The sequence below is a fragment of the Eleutherodactylus coqui genome, chromosome 2, assembly GCF_035609145.1.
Source record: "Eleutherodactylus coqui strain aEleCoq1 chromosome 2, aEleCoq1.hap1, whole genome shotgun sequence".
NCBI lineage: Eukaryota > Metazoa > Chordata > Amphibia > Anura > Eleutherodactylidae > Eleutherodactylus > Eleutherodactylus coqui.
The window spans coordinates 314,809,038-314,834,606 of NC_089838.1; the positions used below are offsets into that span (position 1 = coordinate 314,809,038).

The 25,569-nt window shown below is 47.1% G+C and overlaps 1 protein-coding gene across 5 annotated transcripts in view; it reads right to left on the reverse strand.

Annotated features, from left to right (window-relative positions):
• DOCK6 (dedicator of cytokinesis 6) overlaps window positions 1-24,467 on the reverse strand; it is an 84,868-nt gene extending 60,401 nt beyond the window's left edge. For 4 of the 5 annotated variants that reach the window (XM_066593624.1, XM_066593623.1, XM_066593621.1 and 1 more), the window contains exon 1: window positions 24,325-24,467. In XM_066593624.1, the coding sequence (XP_066449721.1) occupies window positions 24,325-24,368 (44 nt within the window). In that variant the 5' untranslated portion in view covers window positions 24,369-24,467. Of the gene's footprint in view, window positions 1-20,697; window positions 20,730-24,324 lie in introns of those variants that run through there. The other variant, XM_066593622.1, reaches the window with a different exon arrangement.
• Between the last annotated feature and the right edge of the window lie 1,102 nt (window positions 24,468-25,569).

The window sequence follows — 25,569 nt, forward strand, 5'->3', positions numbered from 1 at the left end:
TATATATATATATATATATACACACACACACACAAACACACACACGAGATACCCAGGTTATACCAGCATGGTCCATATCACTATATACAGGAGATGCATAACTTATAGCAGCTGTACATATATAATTATATACAGGAGAGGCCCAGGTTATACCAGTATGGTTCCTATATCACTATATACAGGAGATGTAACTTATACCAGATGTATGTGTGTGTGTGTGTATATATTATACACACACACACACAGGAGATACCCAGGTTATACCAGCATGGTCCATATCACTATATACAGGAGATGCATAACTTATAGCAGCTGTACAATTATATACAGGAGATACCCAGGTTATACCAGCAGGGTTCCTATGTCACTATATACAGGAGATGCATAACTTATAGCAGCTGTACAATTATATACAGGAGATACCCAGGTTATACCAGTATGGTTCCTATATCACTATATACAGGAGATGTAACTTATACCAGATGTATGTGTGTATATATATATATATATATATATATATATATATATATATATATATATATATATATATATACACACACACACACACACACACACACGAGATACCCAGGTTATACCAGCATGGTCCATATCACTATATACAGGAGATGCATAACTTATAGCAGCTGTACATATATAATTATATACAGGAGATACCCAGGTTATACCAGTATGGTTCCTATATCACTATATACAGGCAGATGCTTACTCCAGCTCTGTGTATATAATTAGTGGCCAGTTATTGCATCCTGCCATTTATAATGATTATTGTGGTTTTCTATAGCCAATTTGTCGTCTCCTCGGCATCAGGAGGTTCAGCTTTCACCCTTCGCACAGATGACAGAAGATATCAGCGCTGCTGATCGCTCCGACACAACCAGTTCTTTCAAGTGCTATAATAGATCCTCACTCTACAATGACAACCCGCGGCTTTGTTGTACACCTTGAATATCTCAGTGCTGAAGATCTCTGCTTGCCATCAGTGAAAGACAGAATCCATTATATTCAGGGGCTGAAAACCTGTACAGACCTAATAGTTGTCAGCGCTGGGCGTTTGTTACCAGTGCATCCAGTCTAGACAGGCCTTTGTGAGTCAATTACCGCGGGACAGGAGAGAGTTGTGCAACTTCATCACTTGCTACAATGTATCAACTCGGGTAACATGTATCTGTCTGGAGTCCATATTGTTCACCGAAGGCCTATCTTTTACAGGAAAATCCCTGTAAACCCTATTGCCATGATCAGTTCTAGATCCCCCGGTACAGAGGCGCTGCCACTTTAAATGCTGCAACGAACTAGTAGGTGGACAACGTCACCGCTCTACCTGCCGGCGTGCCCACATCCCACGGCAGAACTGGCAGACCTATATATAAAAACACACACCGCCACGCTGTGCCCATTATACTATACAGCCGGCGACATACAGTTAACCCTCTGTACCATAGTCAGGTTTATTATGGTATGCGGATATAAATATATATCACCAAGTTCCCCCTCTAATGTCAGTAACATACGCGACAAATCGCTAGCTCCCCGCTGAACGTGACGCACAACAGGCAGGACGCCGCCCGCACGCTCGGTAGCCCACCGTGAGCCACTGACACACTTCCAGTCATTATTCCCTCAGAGGAAGCGTGCAGAAAAAGGGTCCGGAAAGTAGGGGACTATAAAAGAGGACTTAATGGTATTACACGTCCCCCGCCCCGCAGGGCTTATCCGCTATTGTGAGGAAGTGAGCTGCAGAGAATGAGAGGGATGGGGAGAGTGAAAGGCTGGAAACAGTCAGCACAGACAGAAGAACAATACATGTGAGCTGGGAGGCGCTCCGAGGCTGTATCACACAGGATAGGCTTAGATACTTGCCTTAATTGATGGGAATAAATATGCCAGCTCAGCAGCCGGTATCACACGATAGGATTAGATACGCCACCTGAGCAGGCGGTATGACGCATGACTGGTTCACATATAATCTGCTCAGCCGGTAGCATCACATAGGGCCAGGGGTGCCCCTAACATCAGGCGGCTGACTGCAGAGGGGCGGAGGGGTGTTGGCTGGCATTTAGTTTTTACCAGTCATGTTAATGGCTGGTAGAGTATAATTTTCACCTGTGCGCCAGTTGGGCAGCAACCAGACAAGCATTTCACTCACTTGCTCTGTAGTTCCAGTCCAGCGGCGGTGGGGGGCCGCTGCTGTAATCGGAGTGTGACCTCGGGTCAATTCCACGGCGTAGGCTTTCCTGCATACAGATGCCAGGCAGAGAGGTCAGGGGTCATACCGATTACAGCAGCGGTGGCCCCACTGCCGCTGGACTGGAACTATTACTATTGGGGGGCCCCTAAGGGGACAGGTCACCATTACTATTGGGGGGCCACTAAGGGGACAGGTCACCATTACTATTGGGGGGCCACTAAGGGGACAGGTCACCATTACTATTGGGGGGCCACTAAGGGGACAGGTCACCATTACTATTGGGGGGCCACTAAGGGGACAGGTCACCATTACTATTGGGGGGCCACTAAGGGGACAGGTCACCATTAGTACCTGGGCCATTACAGCAGGTCATTATTACTACTAGAGCCATTAAAGGGGTTTTACCAGAACAACAAGTTATCCTTTATTCACAGGATAAGGGGTAACTTACTGATCGGTTGGGGGTCTCAGCCCTGAGACCCTTGCTGATCTCAAGAACTGGACTCTCGTGTCTCTGCGGGGTTTGTTTCTTCCTCACTCTGAGTGAAGCACTGGGCAAGCACGTGCTGTCAGCACTCCATTCATAGCAATGGAAATACCCAAGTGGGTACACCACACGTGTGCTCGGCAGTGCCATTGAAATGAATGGAGAATGCTCGGGCAGCGCTGCATTCAGAGTGACGTCACTGCTGGGAAAGAAGCAACTCCTGCAGTTCCAGGAAAGTGAGACACCGGAGTCCTGTCCTCGAGATCGGCGAGGGTCTTAGTAGTGAGACCCCCAACAATCAGTGAGTTATCCTCTATCCTACGGATAGGGAATAACTTGTTATTCTGGCAAAAAACCCTTAAGGTGATCACTATTACTATTGGGGCCACTATTACTATTGGGGCCACTATTACTATTGGGGCCACTATTACTCGGTCACTTCAGATAGGTCGCAGTGGTTTACATATGTGTTGGGCATCTTTCACACTGGCACTTTCAAGGCCTGTAAATGAGTAGTTTTTTTGCCGGGGGGCGCCATTCTCAGGCAGCATAGAGGCTTGGGGCGCCCTGCATTGGGCTTAGAGACCGTAGCTCTGAAGACAGTAGCATACATAGAGGGGTGGTCTGAGCTCATGTGCCCGTACCAGTGCCAAAATGGCCGGGAGGGGAGACCCCCCACACCCCAGCAGTATGGTTATATACCTGCCTGCTACCTCAGGGCACAGTTTGGGGTTACTGTATACAGACGGTAACAGCGTGCCAATTACCATATATACTCGAGTATTAGCCGACCCGAGTATAAGCCGAGTTAATAAGTTTTACCATAAAAAAATTGGTAAAACTTATTGACTCGAGTATAAGCCTCGCTATACTCGAATATATCTCCCTGCTGTCATCTCACTGGCTTGGTTTTGCCATCCTTGCCATCAGCGCTGTGATTGGATCGAACGCTGGCCAATCACAGCCGGCGCTCGATAAACGAATCACAGCCATTCAGAATGATATCACTGAAAGGCTGTGATTGGTTTATAGAGCGCCGGCTGTGATTGGCCGGCGCTCGATCCAATCACAGCGCTGACAGTGGGGATTCCAAAACCAAGACAGGGAGATGACAGCGGGGAGAAGACTGAAGCAGCTTACCGTACCGCTGGGACAGCGTGGGTCCGGGGACACAGACACCGGCTGAGAGGTGAGTATTGAGGTTTTTTTTTTTTACCTCACTCGAGTATAAGCCGAGGCGGGCTTTTTCAGCACATTTTTTTGTGCTGAAAAACTCGGCTTATACTCGAGTATATACGGTAACATGTTAGAGGACATGTCCACTTTGACCGTTCTGCAGAAATACCAGCGAAATCTTTTAACTAACTTTTAACGATTAACTAAAATATTCTTCCTGGAAGTCAGGCGGCCATACATGAAGATATAATGGGGGAGGTGTACTAGGCAAAACGCGCCAAAAATCTGCTGTTCATTCATTGCACCTATGTACTGTAGACGCCAGTCGCCTTACTAGACATTTTAGTTTTTAAGAGTCTCTAGAAAAGGGGGTGTGGCTAAAAAAAAGTGCCAGTTTAACAGCGTGCGCCATAATTTTACATGGGCGTAAATATGCTCTATTTTACGCACGTAATATGGAGTGAATAGAACCCATTGAATTAAATGGGTTCATTCACGTGTGTATTTTTCACGTGATTTTCAGTCGTGTAAAAAAAAAAAAAAAAGGCCTACTTTAGTCCGTATTAAGGACCGAAAAAGCCCAAAGTCAAATGGGAATGTGCAAATACACACAATACATTTACATTCCCTGCGTTTTCGCATATATAACAATTGGCCGTGCTTTCGGGGGGTTTTGCACGTGTTAAAACACACTGTTTCGGTCGGTGAATATGCTGTGTTTTCACGGACAGAAATCTGCGCACCCGTGTGAACGAGCCCTTACAGTCAATGGGAAATAAGAATGGATAAGCAGATATGTGACGCCTACGGATGTCAGACAGAAGTACACGAGGATTACAAGTGTCTAACAAGACGCACCCAATCACCAAGCACATGCCAGTGTAATTTGGCGCAATTTCTGTCTGCCTGATCTTGTTTAAGCTGTCTAAGGGGAAAAGAAAGCTATCACAGGAAGTGACTGCGGAGAATGAGCAGAATTTTGTAAATTTCCCCAACGTTCTCATTTACTAATGCCCGTCTAAATCATCAGACTGAACCCAGTACCTTTTTCCGCCGACCGGCGCCACCGCTGCTTTCCAGCCGGCATCAGATTTCCATGTTATATAAAAATGGCCACTGGAGAGTGAAAAACTACATCTCCCACAATGCCCCGCAGCCAGTTACTGAGGAGTGCCCATTAACAACTGTACAAACTGTCACTCTTACAGAATATGGAGGCACTGAGCATGCCCGATGGGGTAAGTCAGCGGAGTGTACAGGACATTGGACCAATGGAGAACCGAGGAGGGAGGAGACCGCAGGAAAAACAAGTTATGACATTATAGCGCAAAATGCTGTGTTATCGCCCTATGAAGGATAGGACTTTCACTTTGAGTCGTTTTAGGCCGCGTGCACACGGTGGGTCGAATTTCACATGAATTCAACCCTGTGCCCAGCCGGCATCCGTGCATACCTGCATTTCCTGTGGATGGTCGCGGCGAGCCATCGGACGTGCGTAGTACAGGTTTTTTTTAAAACCTCTGCTTTTCCCGCAGAATCCGCAGCCTGTCCGTAATGTCAATTTTGGACGGGCCGCGGATCGGACGGCTTCCATTGACTTCAATGGAAGCCGTCCGTGCGGAGTCCGCAGGAAAATGCTGCATGCGGCGATTTTTCATCCGCGAGTGGAAACCGCAACTGATTTCTGCTCATATGCATGAAGAATCATTTGTGCCTTGCTTGCTATGGGTGATATTCTGGGGCGGTCGCCCGCTCTGGATTCCGCAATTCAAATCCGCCCGTGTGCATTCAGCCTTAATACCCCGTTAGCTGCTCCGCTTTGTGGTGTTGATGAGCGTGAGCTGTGCTAGCTGCGGTTTCTGTAATACAGAAAGCCCCGCTATATTAATATAGTCTAGGGCTCACCCACGTGGGCGTACATCGCCCGCAATACTTGCTGCTCAAGGCCCATTGAATGCTATCGGGCTGCTCACAGCTGCGTTTATGCGCATCAAAAAAAAAATAAAAAGCAGCATGTTCTATTTTGGCGCATATTACACAGGTGACATGCAAAAATACACGCAATGAGAATTTAACATACGCAGCAAATCCGTATACATCACATGACATCCGCCTGTGTGAGCGCGCCCCAACGCTACCTTCACACACGATGTCCGAGATGCGGAAAGATTGTTGCAGAATTGATTCCTTTTCAGCAGACGGCCGTCTAACTTCACACGGGTGAGTGCAATATTGGGCTGTGAATCATGGCCTGATATCGCGCTTGCCAGCATGCGATTTCCCCGCGGATGCAAGGTGCTTTTATCTATAAACCGCTTTGCATCACTTAGGGGAAGTAGGATCGCGGAGTTTCTCCCATTTTCAATGGGGAAAGAGGTGCGATGCTGCCGCCGGCCCCACTGAAGACAATGGACGATGTGATGGCACGCCCAAAGATAGTACATGCTGCAATTTGTTTGCTGCATCACGGTGCAATGAGGGGGCAAGAAAATAAATTACATTTTTTTTAAAAATGCTCATGCATGTAACCGCATTATTTTGAGAAAAAATGGGGTTCATATTCGTGAGGTTTGTACGCCTCGTAACGCACAAACCTTGAGCAATTTTCTTGGCCGTGTGAAAACAGCCTGAACACGTTTTGTTCCGGATTTTGTACAGGTACTTCCTTTTTTACGTGCAGATTTATTGCTCCTCTGTGCCATGGCGGAGGTCGTTCCTGCGCGGAGGTCACACTGGCAAAACGGATTTACGATCATGAGCAAACGCAGATTTCCAAGCAGATACGCTTCAAAATCCACAACAAAAGTAGGATTTTCGGGCAGTTTCTATGTTCTCCATTGAACACTACCGCAAAAATCTGTTGCATTTTCAAACCTAAATCGGCGCTGTGGATGTACCGCTCGTACCGCAAAACGCTGCAAAATTTCTGCAGCGATTTCGTCAGTGGAAATACCTCCGCGGATCCTCCATGTGTGAAGGCGCCTACAGGTGCCTTAATACCAGGGGTATTCGCTGCGGGCCTTCTGTGGCATGAAATCCGCAGCGGCCAAACTCACACCTACACCTGGTTCCACACGGGTGATCGCGATTTTGCCGTGAGAAAATTACGTCTTTGTTCACGCAATTTTTGAGCTTCAGCAATGCTTTTTTGGAGAATAATGTCGCACATCGCAGAATGATAGCGCACGCCGCGATTGTTTTGTTTTCTCAACATCGCGTGAATGAAAATATCGCAGATGGGAAGGAAACCGCTGTAAATCATTGGTTTCATATGCTGCTTTTTTACTGACTATCTCATCAGGCGAAAATTGCGCAATTTTCTCACCCTTGTGAAACCATCCTAAACTGTACAGATTTTTCCTGCAGGCTTCAACCTTTATTTTCCTGTATTTTCACAGAAATTCTGCAGGATTTGCATCTTGTGTGAAGGCTGCTAATGAATCCGGCTGCTCCATCTGCTCCAATACCTCCATGCGACACAGGCCTGAAGCCGCTTTCACACGGCCGAGAAAATTGCGCAACATTTGTGAGATGCACGAATATGAACCCCTTCTTTGGAATGTGGTCATATACATGAGCGATTTTTTTTTCATGCATCGTTTAAAAAAAAAACAAAAACGTGTTTGCCGCCGCGAGGCCTTACTGTGGATCTCATGGCAAAAACTCCTCCCATGACTTCAGTAAAGTAGCGATCGGCAAGTGTGAACGATAATTGTTCAGTGTAAACGCAGTCAACGATCGAATGACGAATGATAAATCGTTCGCTATTCATTTTATCGTTGGTTCATTCACTGAGGGTAGTAACAGACAGGCGGTCGCCATATTGCCGCAACCCCCTCACAAAAAAAATACAGCAAAATCGGGTCTTTGTTCATGCGATTTTTTGAGCGTCAGCGCTGCTCTTTCTCGCAAAAACATCACTGCTGCTTGCAATTTTCTTGCGCAAAGACAATATGACTTCCTAATGTAAAAAAATGGCGCAAGAATATCACAAGTTTATGTGTTGCGATAAAACGAAGGCTCCATAGGGAAACATGGGCGATTTAAGAAAAAAAAAAAAAAAAGCAAAAAAAAAAACACAGAAGGATGGGACGAGCCGCAATTCTTTTTTCCACGCAACATTGCATGAGTGAAAACATCACAAATGTGAAGGAAACCATTGCAGAGCATGGATTTTCGTAATTCCGTGTTCTCACGCTCTCTCGCATCGCGTGATTTTATCCCCGTGTGAAACCGGCCTAATTGTTTGGTTTAAATACCGATCGGTCAATCATTCTCAGGCACTTATATGGCGAAGGCGAACGAACCAACGATGAGTCTGTCCGTATAAACAGGCGACCCGAGCGAACTCTGAAATCGTTCACGCGATATATCATTTGGCGTAAACGGACTCATGCACAGTTTCCTACTGACTCCGCAATCCCTTCCCACACTCGGCTGAAGCAGTCCCTACGAAGAGCTGGGTGTCAGACTGCGCCAAAGGTAGACACTGACCCATAAATCACTCCCAGATATAGAGAGCATGATCGCCCCTGGTGTTTCTGGCACTGCAGGAGTTAACAGCGACTGCAGCCGCTCCCTGTATTCACCTGTTCCCCTTCCATTACAGAGATGAGAACAGGTGTATCCCAAAACTGCTGCAGCATACACACCCCGAGCACACCGCTGTAGTCATAGTACACTCAGTGCATGCTTCACGCTTCTGTCACCCCAGAGTGGGAGGAGCAGGCTGTCATATAGCTCCCTCATGAAGGTCACCCTGCAGTGGGGGTGGGTGGGAGCAGGCTGTCATATAGCTCCCTCATGAGTGTCACCCTGTGGTGGGAGGAGCAGGCTGTCATATAGCTCCCTCATGAGTGTCACCCTGTGGTGGGAGGAGCAGGCTGTCATATAGCTCCCTCATGAACGTCACCCTGTGGTGGGAGGAGAAGACTGTCATATAGCTTAATCATGAATGTCACCCTGGGATGGGAGGAGCAGGCCGTCATACAGCTCCCTCATGAAGGTCACCCTGCGGTGGGAGGAGCAGACTGTTATATAGCTCCCTCATGAAGGTCACCCTGCGGTGGGAGGAGCAGACTGTTATATAGCTCCCTCATGAACGTCACCCTGCGGTGGGAGGAGCAGACTGTCATATAGCTCCCTCATAAACGTCACCCTGTGATGGGAGGAGCAGACTGTCATATAGCTCCCTCATAAAGATCACGCTGCGGTGGGGGGAGCAGACTGTCATATAGCTCCCTCATAAAGATCACGCTGCGGTGGGGGGGAGCAGACTGTCATAGCTCCCTCAGGAACGTCACCCTGCGGTGGGAGGAGCAGACTGTCATATAGCTCTCTCATGAACGTCACCCTGTGGTGGGAGGAGCAGACTGTCATATAGCTCCCTCAAACATCACGCTGCGGTGGGGGGAGCAGACTGTCATAGCTCCCTCAGGAATGTCACCCTGCGGTGGGAGGAGCAGACTGTCATAGCTCCCTCATGAACGTCACCTTGCGGTGGGAGGAGCAGACTGTCATATAGCTCCCTCATGAGCGTTACCCTGTGGTGGGAGGAGCAGGCTGTCATATAGCTCCCTCATGAACGTCACCCTGTGGTGGGAGGAGCAGACTCCATTTTTACACATCAACCCTTCAACTCACAAATTATTGGATGTGACCTTCCTCTCACAGCTGTTCCCACGCCGCTCAGCCCCATAGCTGCAGGCTGCTGTATATGCTGTACAACTCCTCAACCCACTCATGGTGTCACAGAGAAACCATCTAGGCCTCAGGGACCGAAGCAGGTGCGGAAAACTGTGGCTGAGGTCGCCCATGGCAACCAATCACAGGCCAGGTTTCATTCTAGCAGTGCTGATAGGAGAATGAAAGCTGAATTCTGATTGGCTGCTGTGGGCAATAACAAGGCTGCAGTTCTGTCAGGATTCAAGGGCTATAATGCGTAATCCCTTGTATACAATACTTCCCACCATTAACCCCTTGATGACAGTCGCAGCACAACAGGTGGCCCCCGGCGGTTTTATATTACGTCATGTGTGAAGATAACCAACATGAAGGTGCAAAGTACATGGCGCCACCTACATGTGTTACAGTCAATCACCAGCCTCATACTCCATTTTATTTCGTCCTCACCAGATTGTCTGCCACCAAAACTTTACAGTGCGGTTCTAGTTGAGGTCATCTGTACGCTAAACGGCGGGTCATAACCGCGCGCAAAAAAACACAAGCGTGCGTTTAATATGTGTCTAGTGCCTATCCTCGTGACTTCAACATTCTCTTCTAAGCCCGTATTCAGATATCCGTATGCGAGTCGCACTGGAGAAATTTGAATCAGTCGTCACGCGAACAACCGCCTGTCCCGTGTGCTGCCCGCTATTCACGGACACCGCACTATGCAGGTCCTATTCTTGTCCATATACATGGCGGGAAAAAAAAAATAAATAGTGCCCCATCACTTCTTGACGAGGATTCTGCACCGTAGCCATACCAGGAATTCCACATTTGGCTTTGTCCACTGAAAAGGGCTAAATATGCGCATACACGTGTATCCGCAACCATTCGCACAAATGTGGCAGAAATCTGTTTGGTTACGGATTTCTGCCACAGATCTTAGAGGCTGAATCTACGCAAAATATTTCAGGTCAGATCCCACGACTAATCCGCCGCACAAACCACAGTGGTTTTTGGAGTAGATCCATTCATGGAATTTGCCTCGTCAAAGGGTAAAATCATCTGGTGGATTTTCAACGCAGATTTTGCCCATTCACAGGGCAACTTCCACGTGCAGATCCAGGCCAAAACCGTGGCAGAAAAATGTGAACATACCCGCATCTCAAAACTCATTAAAACAATGCGGATACCACCTGCACTGTCCGAATACAGCCTAACTCACACAAGAGTATTTGAATTGCGTATAACGCACGCGTCGTTTGTGCGTATAAGATGCTGTATATCGCGGCAATTCAAAATACATTGATTTTCACTGTTACACTCATACTAGCGCTTTTTCATAGTGTATAATAAAAAAAAAAAAAAAAAAAAGAACGCAGCATGTTGTATTTTAGGCTACCTGCAAACGAGCAAGCGCATTATCGCGCTCGTAAACCTGCGATTTACCTTCAGATGTGAGGCGTTTTTCAAGCAAATGCCCCGCCTCTAGGAAGCGCTGGCTGCGATTGGTTCTCGAACGCCGCGGCTCAGCCAATCAGAGCCAGTGCTCAATGAACTAATCACAGCCATTCAATGAATGGCTGTGAGTGGTTCATCAAGCACCACGGCTCAGCCAATCACAGACAGAGCTTCCTGGAGGTGGGGATTTTAAACCTCAAATCCAGGAAGGGCGGCCTGAAGACTACAAAAAAGCGTCCCAGAGCTGCAGAGGAGATGTGCGCCGGAGCTTACAGCAGCTGCTCGGTGATGGATTATTATTTTTTCTTTTTTGTAATGCAGATAGGGCTTATTTTAGGGCTTTTACAGTAGGATTTCCTACTGGAAAAGTTGCATAGCAAAACAACCGTGTTTTTGCGCGAAGCAACACAAAGGAAGGGTCCAAAGGGAAACATGGACTACAAAACCTTGCAAATTGCGGCAATATTCAGCAACCCGCGATTGTTTTTCTCGCCATTTTAGCAGCCCACAAAACATCGCTAATGTGAAGGAACCCATTGGAAAGCAGGGGCTTTACACACATGCGACTTGTAGCGCTGTCGCATCGCGAGAAAACAAAAAACAAATCGCACAATTTTGTCACCCGTGTGAAGTCGGCCTAATCGTTCCATTGTAATCAATGGGCGATGCGGTCCGAGGAACGCGAAAGGCTAGAGCGTGCCACGATGTATCCTGTGGATGGGGGATAACTTGTAACTGCGGTACAACCCTTTAATGGGGTCACCTTGCGGCAGACGACTCCTGTTAGTGTGTAATTGCCCCATCTACCAGATAAAATGCTGCGGGTCCGGCTCCCGGAACCGCTGTAAACAATGAATCTCATCAGAAGAGCCGCAGACATTTCTGGAAATATAGTGTCACATGGCAGTCACTTACACGTTCAAGGGAGGGGCTATTACTCAACTTTTCCAAGTCTCTGAAGGCAGGTCTGTGATAATGCCCAAACCCATCGTCACTACAAAGCAGGAAGGGTCATCAATCCCGAAGAGGCCGTCACCGGTCCTAGGAAAGCGGGTGACGACCTGTACGGGAGATGCAATGGTACTTGATGGTCTCATCCATCTTTCCCAAAAACAGGTACAATTCTGGAACATCACAAATACGGCGGCGTAGACCTACAGGAATGACAATAACACGACTTTATACAGTTGTCTATGCATTAGAATGAGCCAGACGCTAGCGGGGTAGAGCAGTGCCGAGCACGACCAGCTGTTAGCAGCCGCACAATACAACTCATTCTCAAAGTGCTTTGTAGACAAAAAACGACATACAGTACTATTATTCAACGCACCCCCTCCGCGATCCTACGGATACCGGCCGATGCACAGATAATGTCCAGATTAATAGCGGATTACCCAGAGGACAATGGTGAATGAAGAGAAATATTACTGCCAAGTATTCAAATAGACGATATATCCCCATTGATTTACCGTAATTTTACCCCCATATGGATCATATTTGATAGAAAAAAAATAGCGCTACATAGTACATTCACATCAGCAGAACTTGACAGATGTATGTATAAATCAATGCACCAATGTTACCTGCTGTAGCTTCCTCCTCCCCAGTCCATAGACTTCTATGGGCAGCATAAGCCATCCTCCCCCTCTGCTTCCTGTCCAAGATTTGTTATTTCTTTCTACAGACTTGACATGACAACAGGCAGTGGACAGCAAGTTACAAGGAAGGGAGACCCCTTGTGGCCAGCAGTTTAGAGGGTTTTTTCAGCAGAAAAATATAGTTTAACCCCCTAGTGACCAGCCCATAATGTTTTTACATCCTGCCCAAGTGGGCTTTATTCCCTGAGGACGTAAAAACATGTGTCCCGCAGGGATTAAAGCCACGTGAGCTATGGACGTGACCGCTCCATGCTGTCGGTGCCAGCAGGTAGCCGACAGCATGGAGCTGTCATCCTGGGCTGCGGTCAGTCTCCCCCGGCTGATCGCATTAAAGTGCAAAAAAGTTTTTAAAAAGTTTAAGATTCAGCTGCCCTCACCCCCGTCCTCCACTGATCTGGTCCTCCTGGACCCGCCGCCGCCGCTCTTCTGCGCATGCACGCCAGACGGATGAAGTCACGCGCAGAAGGCCGGAAGCCCCAGCAAGTTTCAAATCTTCTGGCTCCCAGTTCCTGAAGGTAGCCGGAACCCAGGAGGAGATTTCGCCGGGGATAGCGGCGATCACAAAAAAGTTTAAGAAAGTGAAAAAAAGTGCAAGTTTCACCTCCCCTCATGGATCGGATCTTGGTTTTATTGCCCCATGTACCCATCTCAACCAGGCCCCCGTAATTACCCGTCTTCGGAAAGGTTATCTATGATTTGGGGAACGCCAAAAAGGGCGCGGATGGGGGAGGGGGGGGCGAATATTTTTAGGGAGTCAGGTTTTATTCCGTACAAGTGAGCAATGGGGCCTGGGATTTATTCAGTTGTGCCCTGAAATCCGCCAGGTGTTCCCTCCATTATAGGCCTTGCAGTGTGTCCTGTAAGTAGATTGGGGCCACAAGGGGTATGTTTATGAACTTGGGACAGACAGGGGTATCCATTTTCAGGTTAATGTACTCATTTATATGTGTGCTGTACAAAAAAAATGGTTTTTAAATTGACACAATTGCCCAAAAAATGAAAATTGTGATTTTTTCCTTCTGCTTTGCTTAGAATTATTCAACAATTGTAGGGTTAAAATACATAGTACACCCCTAGATGAATTTGTTAAGGGGTCTAGTTTTCAAAATTGGGTCATTTGTGGGGGCTCTCTTTGGTTTGGGCTGCTCAAGAGCTCTACAAGTGTGGTATGGGACCTAAAAGGTCTTCACGCAAAATCTATGTTCTGAAAGCCACCGACTACTCCTTTTATTTTGGGCCCCGTTGTGAATCCAGACATAAGATTAGGGCCACAATGGATATATTTCTGAAGACAGGACAAACAGGGGTATCCATTTTAGCGTGCAAGTCTTCATTCCTATGTGCGCTGTACAAAAAAAAGCTGTTTTTAAAATGACAGAATTGCCCAAAAAAAACAAAAATCACTATTTTTTCCTTTCGCTTTGCTTGAATTCATTCAAAAACTATGGGATCAAAATATGCAGTACATGCCTAGATAAATTCGTTAAGTAGTCTAATTTTCAAAATGGGGTCATTTGTGGGGGCTTTCTATGGTTTGGGGCACTCAAGAACTCTACAAGTGGGCAATGGGGCCTAAATCACCTTCAAGCAAAAATTTCTGTTCTGAAAGACACTGACTACTCCTTTCATTTTGGGCCCCGTTGTGCATCTAGAAATAAAGATTAGGGCCACAATGAGTATGTTTTTGAACACAGGACAAACGGGTATCCATTTTGGGGTGTAAATCCTCAATTAGGGAAAAAAGGTCTTTAAAATGACATATTTGCAAAAATATGAAATTTTACTTTTTCTCCTCTAAATTGAATTAATTTCTGAAAAAAACTGGAGGGTCAAAATACTCCTGACCCCCCTCAATGAATACTTTAAGGGGTGTAGTTTTTTAAAATAGGATCATTTGTGGGGGTATCTATCATTCTAACACCTATGAGCTTTTGCAATCTTGGCTTGGTGTAGAAAACAAAGAGTTCCTCAAAATGTTGATAATCAATGTTAAATTTGTATGTCTCCTAAATGGTTAAAAACACATAAAAGTTTTTCAAATGTGCGTCCACAATAAAGTAAACAGATAAAAAAATATATATCTTAGCAAAAGTTTGTACAGTATATTTGCACATATTTGATATATTAGAATTGAAAATGTGAAAAACTAATTTTTTTGAAATTTTCCCAATATTGGCACTTTTAATGTATATACACAAATTATATCAGACTATTTTCACCACCTAAATGAAGTACAACATGTGGCGAAAAAACAATGACAGAATCACTGGGATATGCAAAACCTTTATAGAGTTATTCTATGTTAAAGTTACACGTCAGATTTCCAAAATTTGGCCTGGTCATTAAGACGCAAACAGGCTTGGTCACTAAGGGGATAAGGTAAAGAAATTTGCACTTTTGCTGGCTATCACATAAGGTTGTATGAGAAATTAGTGACCGATTTAAGAGTTTTTGTAAAAACATGACAAATTTTATTATACCCACAAATGCCTCCTGGACCATAATCATCAGCCATTTTATCGCATTAATGACAGTGGGGAAAGGACCATCATTCCCTAATATCTATATAATGGCTTCCTGCTGGTGATGGGTACAATGATGACTCTTCTGGCAAATCCCAAGTATATGTTTCCAGCATCAGAGATGAGGAAAATAATAATTACAGAGCGGGCAAACAATGTATAATTACAAGAGTAAAACAAAGGTGAGCAATATATCAGCTTGTAAGTATCGCATTGAAGAGGATACTGTTGTTACACCGCCACCCACATGTTCAGCGCGGAGCAGTAGATGACAGACAGAGAACAGATTTTTTTTTTTAATAAAAGTATAATTTTACTGCACTGAAACTTGATCACTATGTTCACTCCATCTGAGGGCTCCGTACTTGAACGTTGCATATTAATGTTAACTAGGTCCTCTCAAATTTCTGCAGCCAAGTGGTCTCAGGCCTCTATTCTGTTTGCTAGGCCTCTGCTGGGCGCTGCGGAGCCCGCGCCGCTCTCATGTCTGCTAGGCCTCTGCTGGGTGCTGCGGAGCCCGCGCCGCTCTCATGTCTGCTAGGCCTCTGCTGGGTGCTGCGGAGCCCGCGCCGCTCTCATGTCTGCTAGGCCTCTGCTGGGTGCTGCGGAGCCCGCGCCGCTCTCATGTCTGCTAGGCCTCTGCTGGGTGCTGCGGAGCCCTCGCCGCTCTCATGTCTGCTAGGCCTCTGCTGGGTGCTGCGGAGCCCTCGCCGCTCCCATGTCTGCTAGGCCTCTGCTGGGTGCTGCGGAGCCCTCGCCGCTCCCATGTCTGCTAGGCCTCTGCTGGGTGCTGCGGAGCCCTCGCCGCTCCCATGTCTGCTAGGCCTCTGCTGGGTGCTGCGGAGCCCTCGCCGCTCCCATGTCTGCTAGGCCTCTGCTGGGTGCTGCGGAGCCCTCGCCGCTCCCATGTCTGCTAGGCCTCTGCTGGGTGCTGCGGAGCCCTCGCCGCTCCCATGTCTGCTAGGCCTCTGCTGGGTGCTGCGGAGCCCTCGCCGCTCCCATGTCTGCTAGGCCTCTGCTGGGTGCTGCGGAGCCCTCGCCGCTCCCATGTCTGCTAGGCCTCTGCTGGGTGCTGCGGAGCCCTCGCCGCTCCCATGTCTGCTAGGCCTCTGCTGGGTGCTGCGGAGCCCTCGCCGCTCCCATGTCTGCTAGGCCTCTGCTGGGTGCTGCGGAGCCCTCGCCGCTCCCATGTCTGCTAGGCCTCTGCTGGGTGCTGCGGAGCCCTCGCCGCTCCCATGTCTGCTAGGCCTCTGCTGGGTGCTGCGGAGCCCTCGCCGCTCCCATGTCTGCTAGGCCTCTGCTGGGTGCTGCGGAGCCCTCGCCGCTCCCATGTCTGCTAGGCCTCTGCTGGGTGCTGCGGAGCCCTCGCCGCTCCCATGTCTGCTAGGCCTCTGCTGGGTGCTGCGGAGCCCTCGCCGCTCCCATGTCTGCTAGGCCTCTGCTGGGTGCTGCGGAGCCCTCGCCGCTCCCATGTCTGCTAGGCCTCTGCTGGGTGCTGCGGAGCCCTCGCCGCTCCCATGTCTGCTAGGCCTCTGCTGGGTGCTGCGGAGCCCTCGCCGCTCTCATGTCTGCTAGGCCTATGTCTGCTATGCCTCTGCTGGGTGCTGCAGAGAATGCGCTGTTCTCATGTCTGCTAGGCCTCTGCTGGGTTCTGTGGAGCCCTCACTGCTCTCATGTTTGCTAGGCCTCTGCGGGGCACTGTGGAGCACACGCTGCTCTTGTGTCTGCTAGGCCTCTACTGGGTGCTCCAGAGCACCCACTGCTATCACTTCTACCAAGTCTCCACTGGGCGCTGTGGAGCACACGCTGCTCTCATGTCTGCGAGGCCTCTGCTGGGTGCTGCGGAGCCCTCACTGCTCTCATGTCTGATAGGCCTCTGCTGGGCGCTGCGGAGCACATGCTGCTCTCATGTCTGCTAGGCCTCTTATGGGTGCTGCAGAGTATGCACTGCTATAATTTCTACTAAGTTTCCACTGGGTGCTGCGGAGCCCTCGCTGCTCTCATGTCTGCTAGGCCTCTGCTGATTGCTGCGGAGCACATACCGGTAGTAATATAGTATTAGGAGAGGTGGCTAAGCCACTTACATTGTAAGAGAGGGTGTGGGGCACCTCCCTTCCAATATAGGCCAGGTGATGTAATTACATCCATTTAGCCCCATTATCATTCCTGCAATATAAATGATTTAATATCAAGGAGTCGCATAGAGGAGTGTATGGGTCATACAACACAGGACTCATTCCAACAGTGATCTCATACGTAGGGAGCCACACAAGATCTCTCCCATGTACACTACTGTAAGGAGACAAAGACTGGCTGGAAAGTTGTGGTTAAGCATCTCACAGTGAGAGCTGATGGAACAATGGAAGCTCCCACAAGGATGGGTTATGATTAAATAGCATTATGTATCCGCCACGTGATGCCTCCAGTCGTTACAAATAAACTGGTTTATAACAGTTCTGTTCTTTGAGGCAACGATCCCAAGCCCACAAAATGCACTAATTCTGTCTGTAGGGTAGAGAGGGGACTGAATGAAAGAACAGTCTAGCCACATAATTCTGCATAGGAGCTGTGTACCCAGAATGGCAGAAGACTTTATCAGGCCTATTCACGAAGTTGCTTCAAACTTTTCCTTTTAGATAGTGAAGTAATAAAATAAAAATGGTTGCAAAAGTAAACATATCCTGTAAATTAGAGGGGTATTCCAGCTGTAGACATTAAAGGGGTTTTACTACAAAAACATCTCTCCATTAAATGTCATTAGACTAACCCAGGAAGAAGTGCAGCCTTAGGCTCCCTGTCCACGGGCGTTATTCCACTGGCGAATCTCGCTGTCTGAAGCTTTCCATAGTGCTGCTATGGAAAGCGCCGGCCCCGTCCACGAGCTGAGAATCATTGCGATTCTCCACTTGCGGCTGGCAATTCACAATGTCTATCAGATAGGCTGACAGCGGAGATCCGTCTGCTGGCTCCTGCTCACGGGCTGCGGCTCCCGCAACACCTGTGGACAGGCAGCCTTAGGCTTCTTTCACACGAGCGGATATCGCTTTCATGGCTGGCCGATATACGCTACGTTGGGGGTGAAAAAACTGGTGAACGGGCGCACAAAGCAAACATTTGTACGCCCGTTTATATGGCATCCCTCCCCCAAATTAAGTAGTTCTCCTCTATCCACGAGTTATATAGTAACATAGTATGTTAGACCGAATGAAGACTATGTCTATCTAGCTCAGCCTGTTTCAACCTCCCTGTTGATCCAGGGGAAGGCAAAAACCCCAAGAGGCAGAAGCCAATTTGCTCTTTTGGGGAAAAAATTCCTTCCCGACTCCATAATGGCAATCACAATAATCCCTGGATCAACCTCTGATAGTTCCTACCTGTCTGCAAGACCTGGATCAATAACCCGCTGGTCACCTAATGTCTATATCCTGTATCATCATAGCGCTCTAGAAAGACATCTAGTCCCTCTATGGATTTTGCCATCACCATCTCCTCAGGCAGAGAGTTCCACAGTCTCACTGCTCTTACAGTAAAGAACCCCCTTCTGTGTTGGTGATGAAACCTGCTTTCTTCTAGACGTAGCGGATGCCCTCTTGTTACCGTCGTAGTCCTAGGTATAAACAGATCATGGGAGAAATCCTTGTATTGTCCCCTCATGTATTTACACATAGTTATTTGGTCGCCCCTTAGCCGTCTTTTTTCCAGGGTGAATAATCCCAATTCTGATAGCCTCTCTGGGTATTCCAGTCTTCTCATTCCATGTATTAGTTTAGTTGCCCTTCTTTGAACCCCCTCCAGTACCGTAGCATCTTTCCTGAGCACCGGTGACCAGAACTGTGCGCAGTATTCCATGTGAGGCCTGACAAGTGCCTTATATAGTGGGAGGATAATATTCTCATCCCTAGCCGCTATACCTCTTTTAATGCATCCCAAGACTTTATTAGCTTTTGCAGCAGCTGACTGGCATTGGTTACTCCAGGTAAGTCTACAGTCCACTAGTACCCCCAGGTCTTTTTCCATATCACTTTTCCCTAGCAGTACCCCATTTAGTCTATATTGGTGACATCCGGTTTTGCTGCCCATGTGCATAACCTTACATTTATCAACATTGAATTTCATTTGCCATGTTTCTGCCCAAGCCCCCAGCTTATCTCAGTCTGTTTGTAGCCGCACATTGTCCTCTGTTGTATTAATTATCTTAGATAATTTTGTGTGATCTACAAATATTGATATTACTGTGCAGCCCCTCTATCAGGTCATTGATAAATATATTAAACAGAATTGGGCCCAATGCTGAACCCTGTGGCACCCACTAGTGACAGTGGCCCAATCTGAGTACAAACCATTTATTACCACCCTCTGCTTTCTATCTCTGAACCAATTCTTTACCCAGATACACACGTTTTCACCCAATCCGAGCTGTCTCATTTTGTATATCAGCCTATTATGCGGCACGGTGTCAAATGCTTTAGAGAAGTCCAGATATACGAGATCAATAGACTCTCCCAGGTCCAGCCTAGAGCTTACTTCATCGTAGAAGCTGATCAGATTGGTCTGACATGATCGACCCTTCCTAAACCCATGCTGGTGAGGAATTATTCCGTTGTTCTCCTTGAGGTTTTCTAGGATGGCGTCTCTCAGAAACCCCTCGAATATTTTTCCAGTTACTGAAGTGAGACTTACCGGTCTGTAGTTACCAGGCTCTCCTTTGGACCCCTTTTTGTGTATTGGAACCACATTGGCAATATGCCGATCCAGGGGTATGACCCCAGTCTTGCTTTCACAGTAAACCACCTTTAAGGGGTATTTCTTTGTATCACTCAGACTTTAAAAGGAGAGAACAGCACTTTGGATTGCCAGATGTGGGTTACACGACCACAGTTTTCTTATTAAATGGGGATTATAGTTCTGGGACCCCTGCCTATGAAACTTTTATTGTTAGAATGCCCCTGAAATAGAGTATACAGCAAAATTCTTTTGGATATACATGTTAAAGCAAAACATGGCAAATATGACATCATGATGGCACTAAGTCCAATCCACTTCTTTGTCATTAGCATAAAAAGACAAAATACATAACTTTGCATGGTACAGGATATCAGAATATGAAGAGTCAATATAGCATCCATATAGATAAGGCACCCACAAAGTGCCCAAATGATCACGGATACCCTTTGTGTAGATGGAGGTACCCGCCAGCCACTGAGCAGGGCAATCTGCCCTTATCAACTTGCAGAGAAGATGACACATTAAACCGGTTGCTCTACATTTTACCAGACACAGGGAGGGAACCCAATATTTCCAGGTCACATTCTGAATAATTCACAGTGTTACATCAATGCTAAGCCCAAAGCAAAGAGACCGAGGACAGATAAACACTCAGGATACAGCAAGTAATCTTCCCACAATGAGGACCGAAGGCAACACTGGCCTAAAGAGCTTACAATCCATCACAAAGGCCACATAACCCTGACCCCAAGCTTACACTCTACATAAGCAATGATGAGAAACAGAGCTCACACTCTACTCGAAGCCATGTCATGTCTCACATAAGCAGCTCCCACGAGAGGACAGTCCGTCTCAAACAGCCCGACACGAGAGGAAGTGCTGCTTTCCCAACACAATAACAGGACACGAGAAAGGGGAGGACGAGGGAAATGAGGGCGAAAAATAGATATGTTGGGGGTGGGGGTCCGAAGGGATGTCTGGAGAATAGGAATTCAAAAGTGGCAATTATTATTATAGCTCTATACCAACATCTTATTACAGTAACCCGGCTCCCGATCCTCTTATTACCCCTGTAACATCTTAGTATAGTAACCGGGCTCCTGAGCCTCTTATTACCCCTGTAACATCTTATTACAGTAACCCGGCTCCTAAGATGTTACAGGGCAATAAGAGGCTCAGGAGCCGGGTTACTATAATAAGATGTTATAGGGGTAATAAGAGGCTCAGGAGCCGGGTTACTGTAATAAGATGTTACAGGGTAATAAGAGGCTTATTACAGTAACACGACCCCTGATCCTCCTCTTACCTCTGTAACATCTTATTACACTAACCCGGCTCCTGAGCCCCTTATTACCCCTGTAACATTTTATTACAGTAACCTGGCTCCTGAGCCTCTTAGTACCACTAACATCTTATTACAGTAACCCGGCTCCTGAGTCTCTTACTACCCTGTAACATCTTATTACAGTAACCTGGCTCCTGATCCTCCTCTTCCCTCTATAACATCTTATTACAGTAACCCGACTCCTGAGCCCCTTATTACCCCTGTAACATCTTATTACAGTAGCATGACTCCTGAGCCTCTTATTACCCCTGTAACATCTTATTACAGTAACCCGACTCCTGGGCCTCTTATTACACCTGTAACATCTTATTACAGTAACCCGGCTCCTGAGCCTCTTATTACCCTGTAACATCTTATTACAGTAGCCCGGCTCCTGAGCCTCTTATTACCCCTAGAACATCTTATTACAGTAACCCGACTCCTGAGCCCCTTATTACCCTGTAACATCTTATTACAGTAACCCGACTCCTGAGCCTCTTATTACCCCTGTAACATCTTATTACAGTAACCCGGCTCCTGAGCCTCTTATTACCCCTGTAACATCTTATTACAGTAACCCGACTCCTGAGCCTCTTATTACCCCTGTAACGTCTTATTACAGTAACCCAGTTCCTTATTCTCTTATTTTTACATCTCAGCTACTCAGTAATATCTTCCTTAGACTCATTAGCTTATTACCCCTTGTAGTTCCATATCACAGTTTGCAAACAGACAGATGAGCTGCCTGCAGCCATTGTTAGGTTCAGCTGTCTGAACAGATGGTGCGGCAGCATGGAGGGGTTTTAGATCGCCCTACTGTAGTCTCGGTGAATGAATTACTGAAATGTTACACCCCAGACTGGTGGGATGGGGTGGGTGCTGTACTCTTATATAACAAAGAATCCCCAAGTGTACCGGAGTCTCAGACTAAATTACTGCATGTTCAATATTTTTTCCATTCATAATGCAAAAATTAGCTCATGCATATTAATGAGCTGCACAGTGTCAGCCGGTCAGATCGCACCGCGCTGCCTGCAGCTGTCACTTCAGACCAACCACAGGAGCTGCTCATATGAGGTGGATATTTACAAGAATTTGCTGATTATTCTACGAAGTGTCGCTAAACTGGAAAGATGGAGAACTGTGAAACACTAAAACATGCCATATCCAGAAGAAGACGGAGCACAGACAACCAATTGGGAACGCTCTGTAAGGCTACGGTCACACGGGTGAGCGCAACATCACGCTTGCCAATGTGCGATTTTCACCGAGATATGAAGCGTTTTTCAAAAATCGTTTCAGTTCTGTGAAATTGCGCGAGTGATATCGTCGCAAGGGTTTCCCATTGTCTTTCCAGATCCCGTTGAAAACAATGGGCAAGGCATTCCGATGCCCAAAGATAGAACATACTATGGGAGGGACGGGGACCAAAAACCGCTCATGCACATGAATCTATTCAAAAGAATGGACTTCTTAATCGTGCGATTTTTGTGTACATCGCGAGAATATCGCTCGTGGGATTGCGCCGTGAAACAATGATTAACCATGTGATAATCCAGAATATCTGATGCTCCGACACCTGCCAGGTCTTATCAATGGCGGATTAAAGGAATGGTACTGTATTACACACCCAGTTCCCTCTTATCACAAGTGTGAAAGGCTTGAGTAACACATGGATGACCTCAAGAAAAGTGCGAAGGAGGCTTCTAAAAATAGCTAAACTGAAGAACAAGGAGGGGGGAGAGGTGTAAAATCTGGAAAATCATTTAAATATCATCATTATGTAACTTTCTCATTTACGTTATGCTTCAATTCCAGATCTCTGCTTGCCGTCAGTGAATGCCAACCTCCTTCTTTCCATCCAGGCTCTGAAACTGTGTGCAGATACTTCTCACAGAGGAAGGTTTGTAACAGTTGTTTCCAGTCTAGATAATCCTCCCACCAGCAGTACAAACATTTCCTGTTCCAATTTGCTACAATGTATCGGTTCGGGTAAAATGTCCAGATTGGATACATTATCTGAAATCCTGAGCTGTGAGATGCATTAGCTCTGTACGGGGCTTTTTAGCCTCTGGATGTATACGGGGATGATCCTATACTTGCTGTCAGTGAATGGAACCATTCTTGTTTACATCCAGTGGCTGGAAACCCTGCTCAGACCTAATGTGCCTGTATTTGATACAATCTATTCAGTCTGGACATTTGACCTGCCCTGATACATTGTAACACACTAGGACATGAAAGGTTTGTGGTGCTGGTGAGAGGATTAGCTGAACTGGATGCAACTATAACAAACCTTGGATCTGTGCAGCTTTTCAGCATCTGGATAGACAAAGAATGATCCCATTCACTGACAGCAAGTAGAGGCTGCGAAAATGGTGAAGAATTGAGCCTTACATGGGGTTTTCTCACTAATGACATCTGATCGCTGGGGGTCCGGTCGCTGGGACCCTCAGCGGTCCTGACATCTGCACACCCCAAGTTCCCCACACATGTGAAATCACCACTCCATTCACTTCTATGGGATGGAGGAAGGTTGTCAAGGGCATCGATTTCCTTCGGTCCCATAGAAGTGAACGTATGTCACCACCTAACATGGGGAACTCGAGGTGTGCGGATGTCAAGATCACTGGAGGTCCTAGTGGTCAGACCACCGGCAAGAAGGGATTTGTTATTAGAGGGAAAATCCATTTAAAGTATGTTAGAAAGTTGCAGAACTTCTAAGGGTGCTTTCACACAGGACGGAATTACGCCGCAGAACGCAGCCAAGTCCGCAGCTCCAGAATTCCATATCGAAATCCGCAGAGTGAAGTGTGAAAGGTCCCTTATACAGCCGTACGTAAATCTGGAAAACCCCTTTAAAAGTGGAACAAAAGCTACTCCAGATAATGGTCTGCTACTACTACCGCTCATCTACAACTCCCAAGCATGCTGTGCCTACCTTCAGGTGTAAATGGCATTCTGGGGGTTGTAGTTTCACAACAGCTAGAGAAACACAGGTTGCAGATTATGTCCCTCCTAAAACACAATCACAACGCACACGTCCCCTGTGACTATTATAACTATAAGATTATACACCTGTCCACGCGCCTCACCTGTTTATCTTCTGAGCGAAGGCCCTGCGATCCGCAGCCGCCATCGCCTCCCCGATCACAAAACTCCAGCAGCAACTGTACCGGCTGGAGCAGGGCTGACCCGATCCCGGCAGAACACCCAGAAGTGCCGCCCAGTACCCACCCCATTACCGCCCACACTAGTGATGGGTCATTCCTATCCTTCTGGTGAACCATAGGGGCTGGTTCCCATCTGACAGCCGGAAGCAGGCTCCCTGTAACCCTTTCACTGCCAGAGAGGTGACATGTGCTCCTCACACTGTAGGAAGGACAATTAGTTAGGAGTTTAAGGGTTATTCAATGTGAACTCCATGGCAGCAGAGGGGAGGGACATTACACACTGAACCCACTGAGGGATTTCTGACAGACGGTAGCTCAAGGGCTTTTTGCAGTGACGGCAAGAAGGTAGCACAATGGTTTGCGTGAGTCTTTCACACGGGGAAATGCAGTCAATGAAAAGCATGTGTGTCATTGATGATCACATTCACTCCAAATCATAAGTAGTAAAAGAGGATAAAAAACCTGTGATCCATCCGGAACGAGCACCCTCAGAGGAGGGCAGTATTACCAAGAGCCAAGTGTACCAGAAAGTGGCAGAATTCCCGTCATTACCTGGCAGTGCCGCCCAGTACCCGCCCCATGACTACACACTGCCCACTCAATGTGAGGAGCCACCAGTCTGCAGCCTGTTATATACAGGTGGCATCACGTGGTCATGCTTTGTATTGCAAGCGGTCAAGTACGGTTTGTTAATACACTGGCGCCCCCCCTGTGGCAGTCCTATTTATGATTTTACATCTTTCCTCTGCTGCCATCCTATGGATCTAAGGTGAAATGCAACCCCAGCAGATTGTATTTCTGTGCTCTGGGACACCTTGTGGTCACTATTTGTATTGCACTTGGGGATTTGCATTGATTTATTCTTGAGACACCTAGTGGTTAAATCATGTACTGCACTCTGATAAATGCAGGTCACAAAGTACCGTATTGCATCTCCAACCTGCAAGTAATCATTGCAGGGTGCCACCAGTAATGCAGTATTAGGTGGGGTGCATGTGCCAATCTGCAGTGGAAATCCTGCTTCCGAACCATTCAGTGTGCATTTCGCAGCGGTTTTATTGCGTATTTCTGTGAGGGATTCACCCTGTGATTAAGTAGAGGTGAATTCCGCGCCGGAAACGGGGATAAAATTGACATGCTGCAGAATTGAATTCCACACTGCATGTT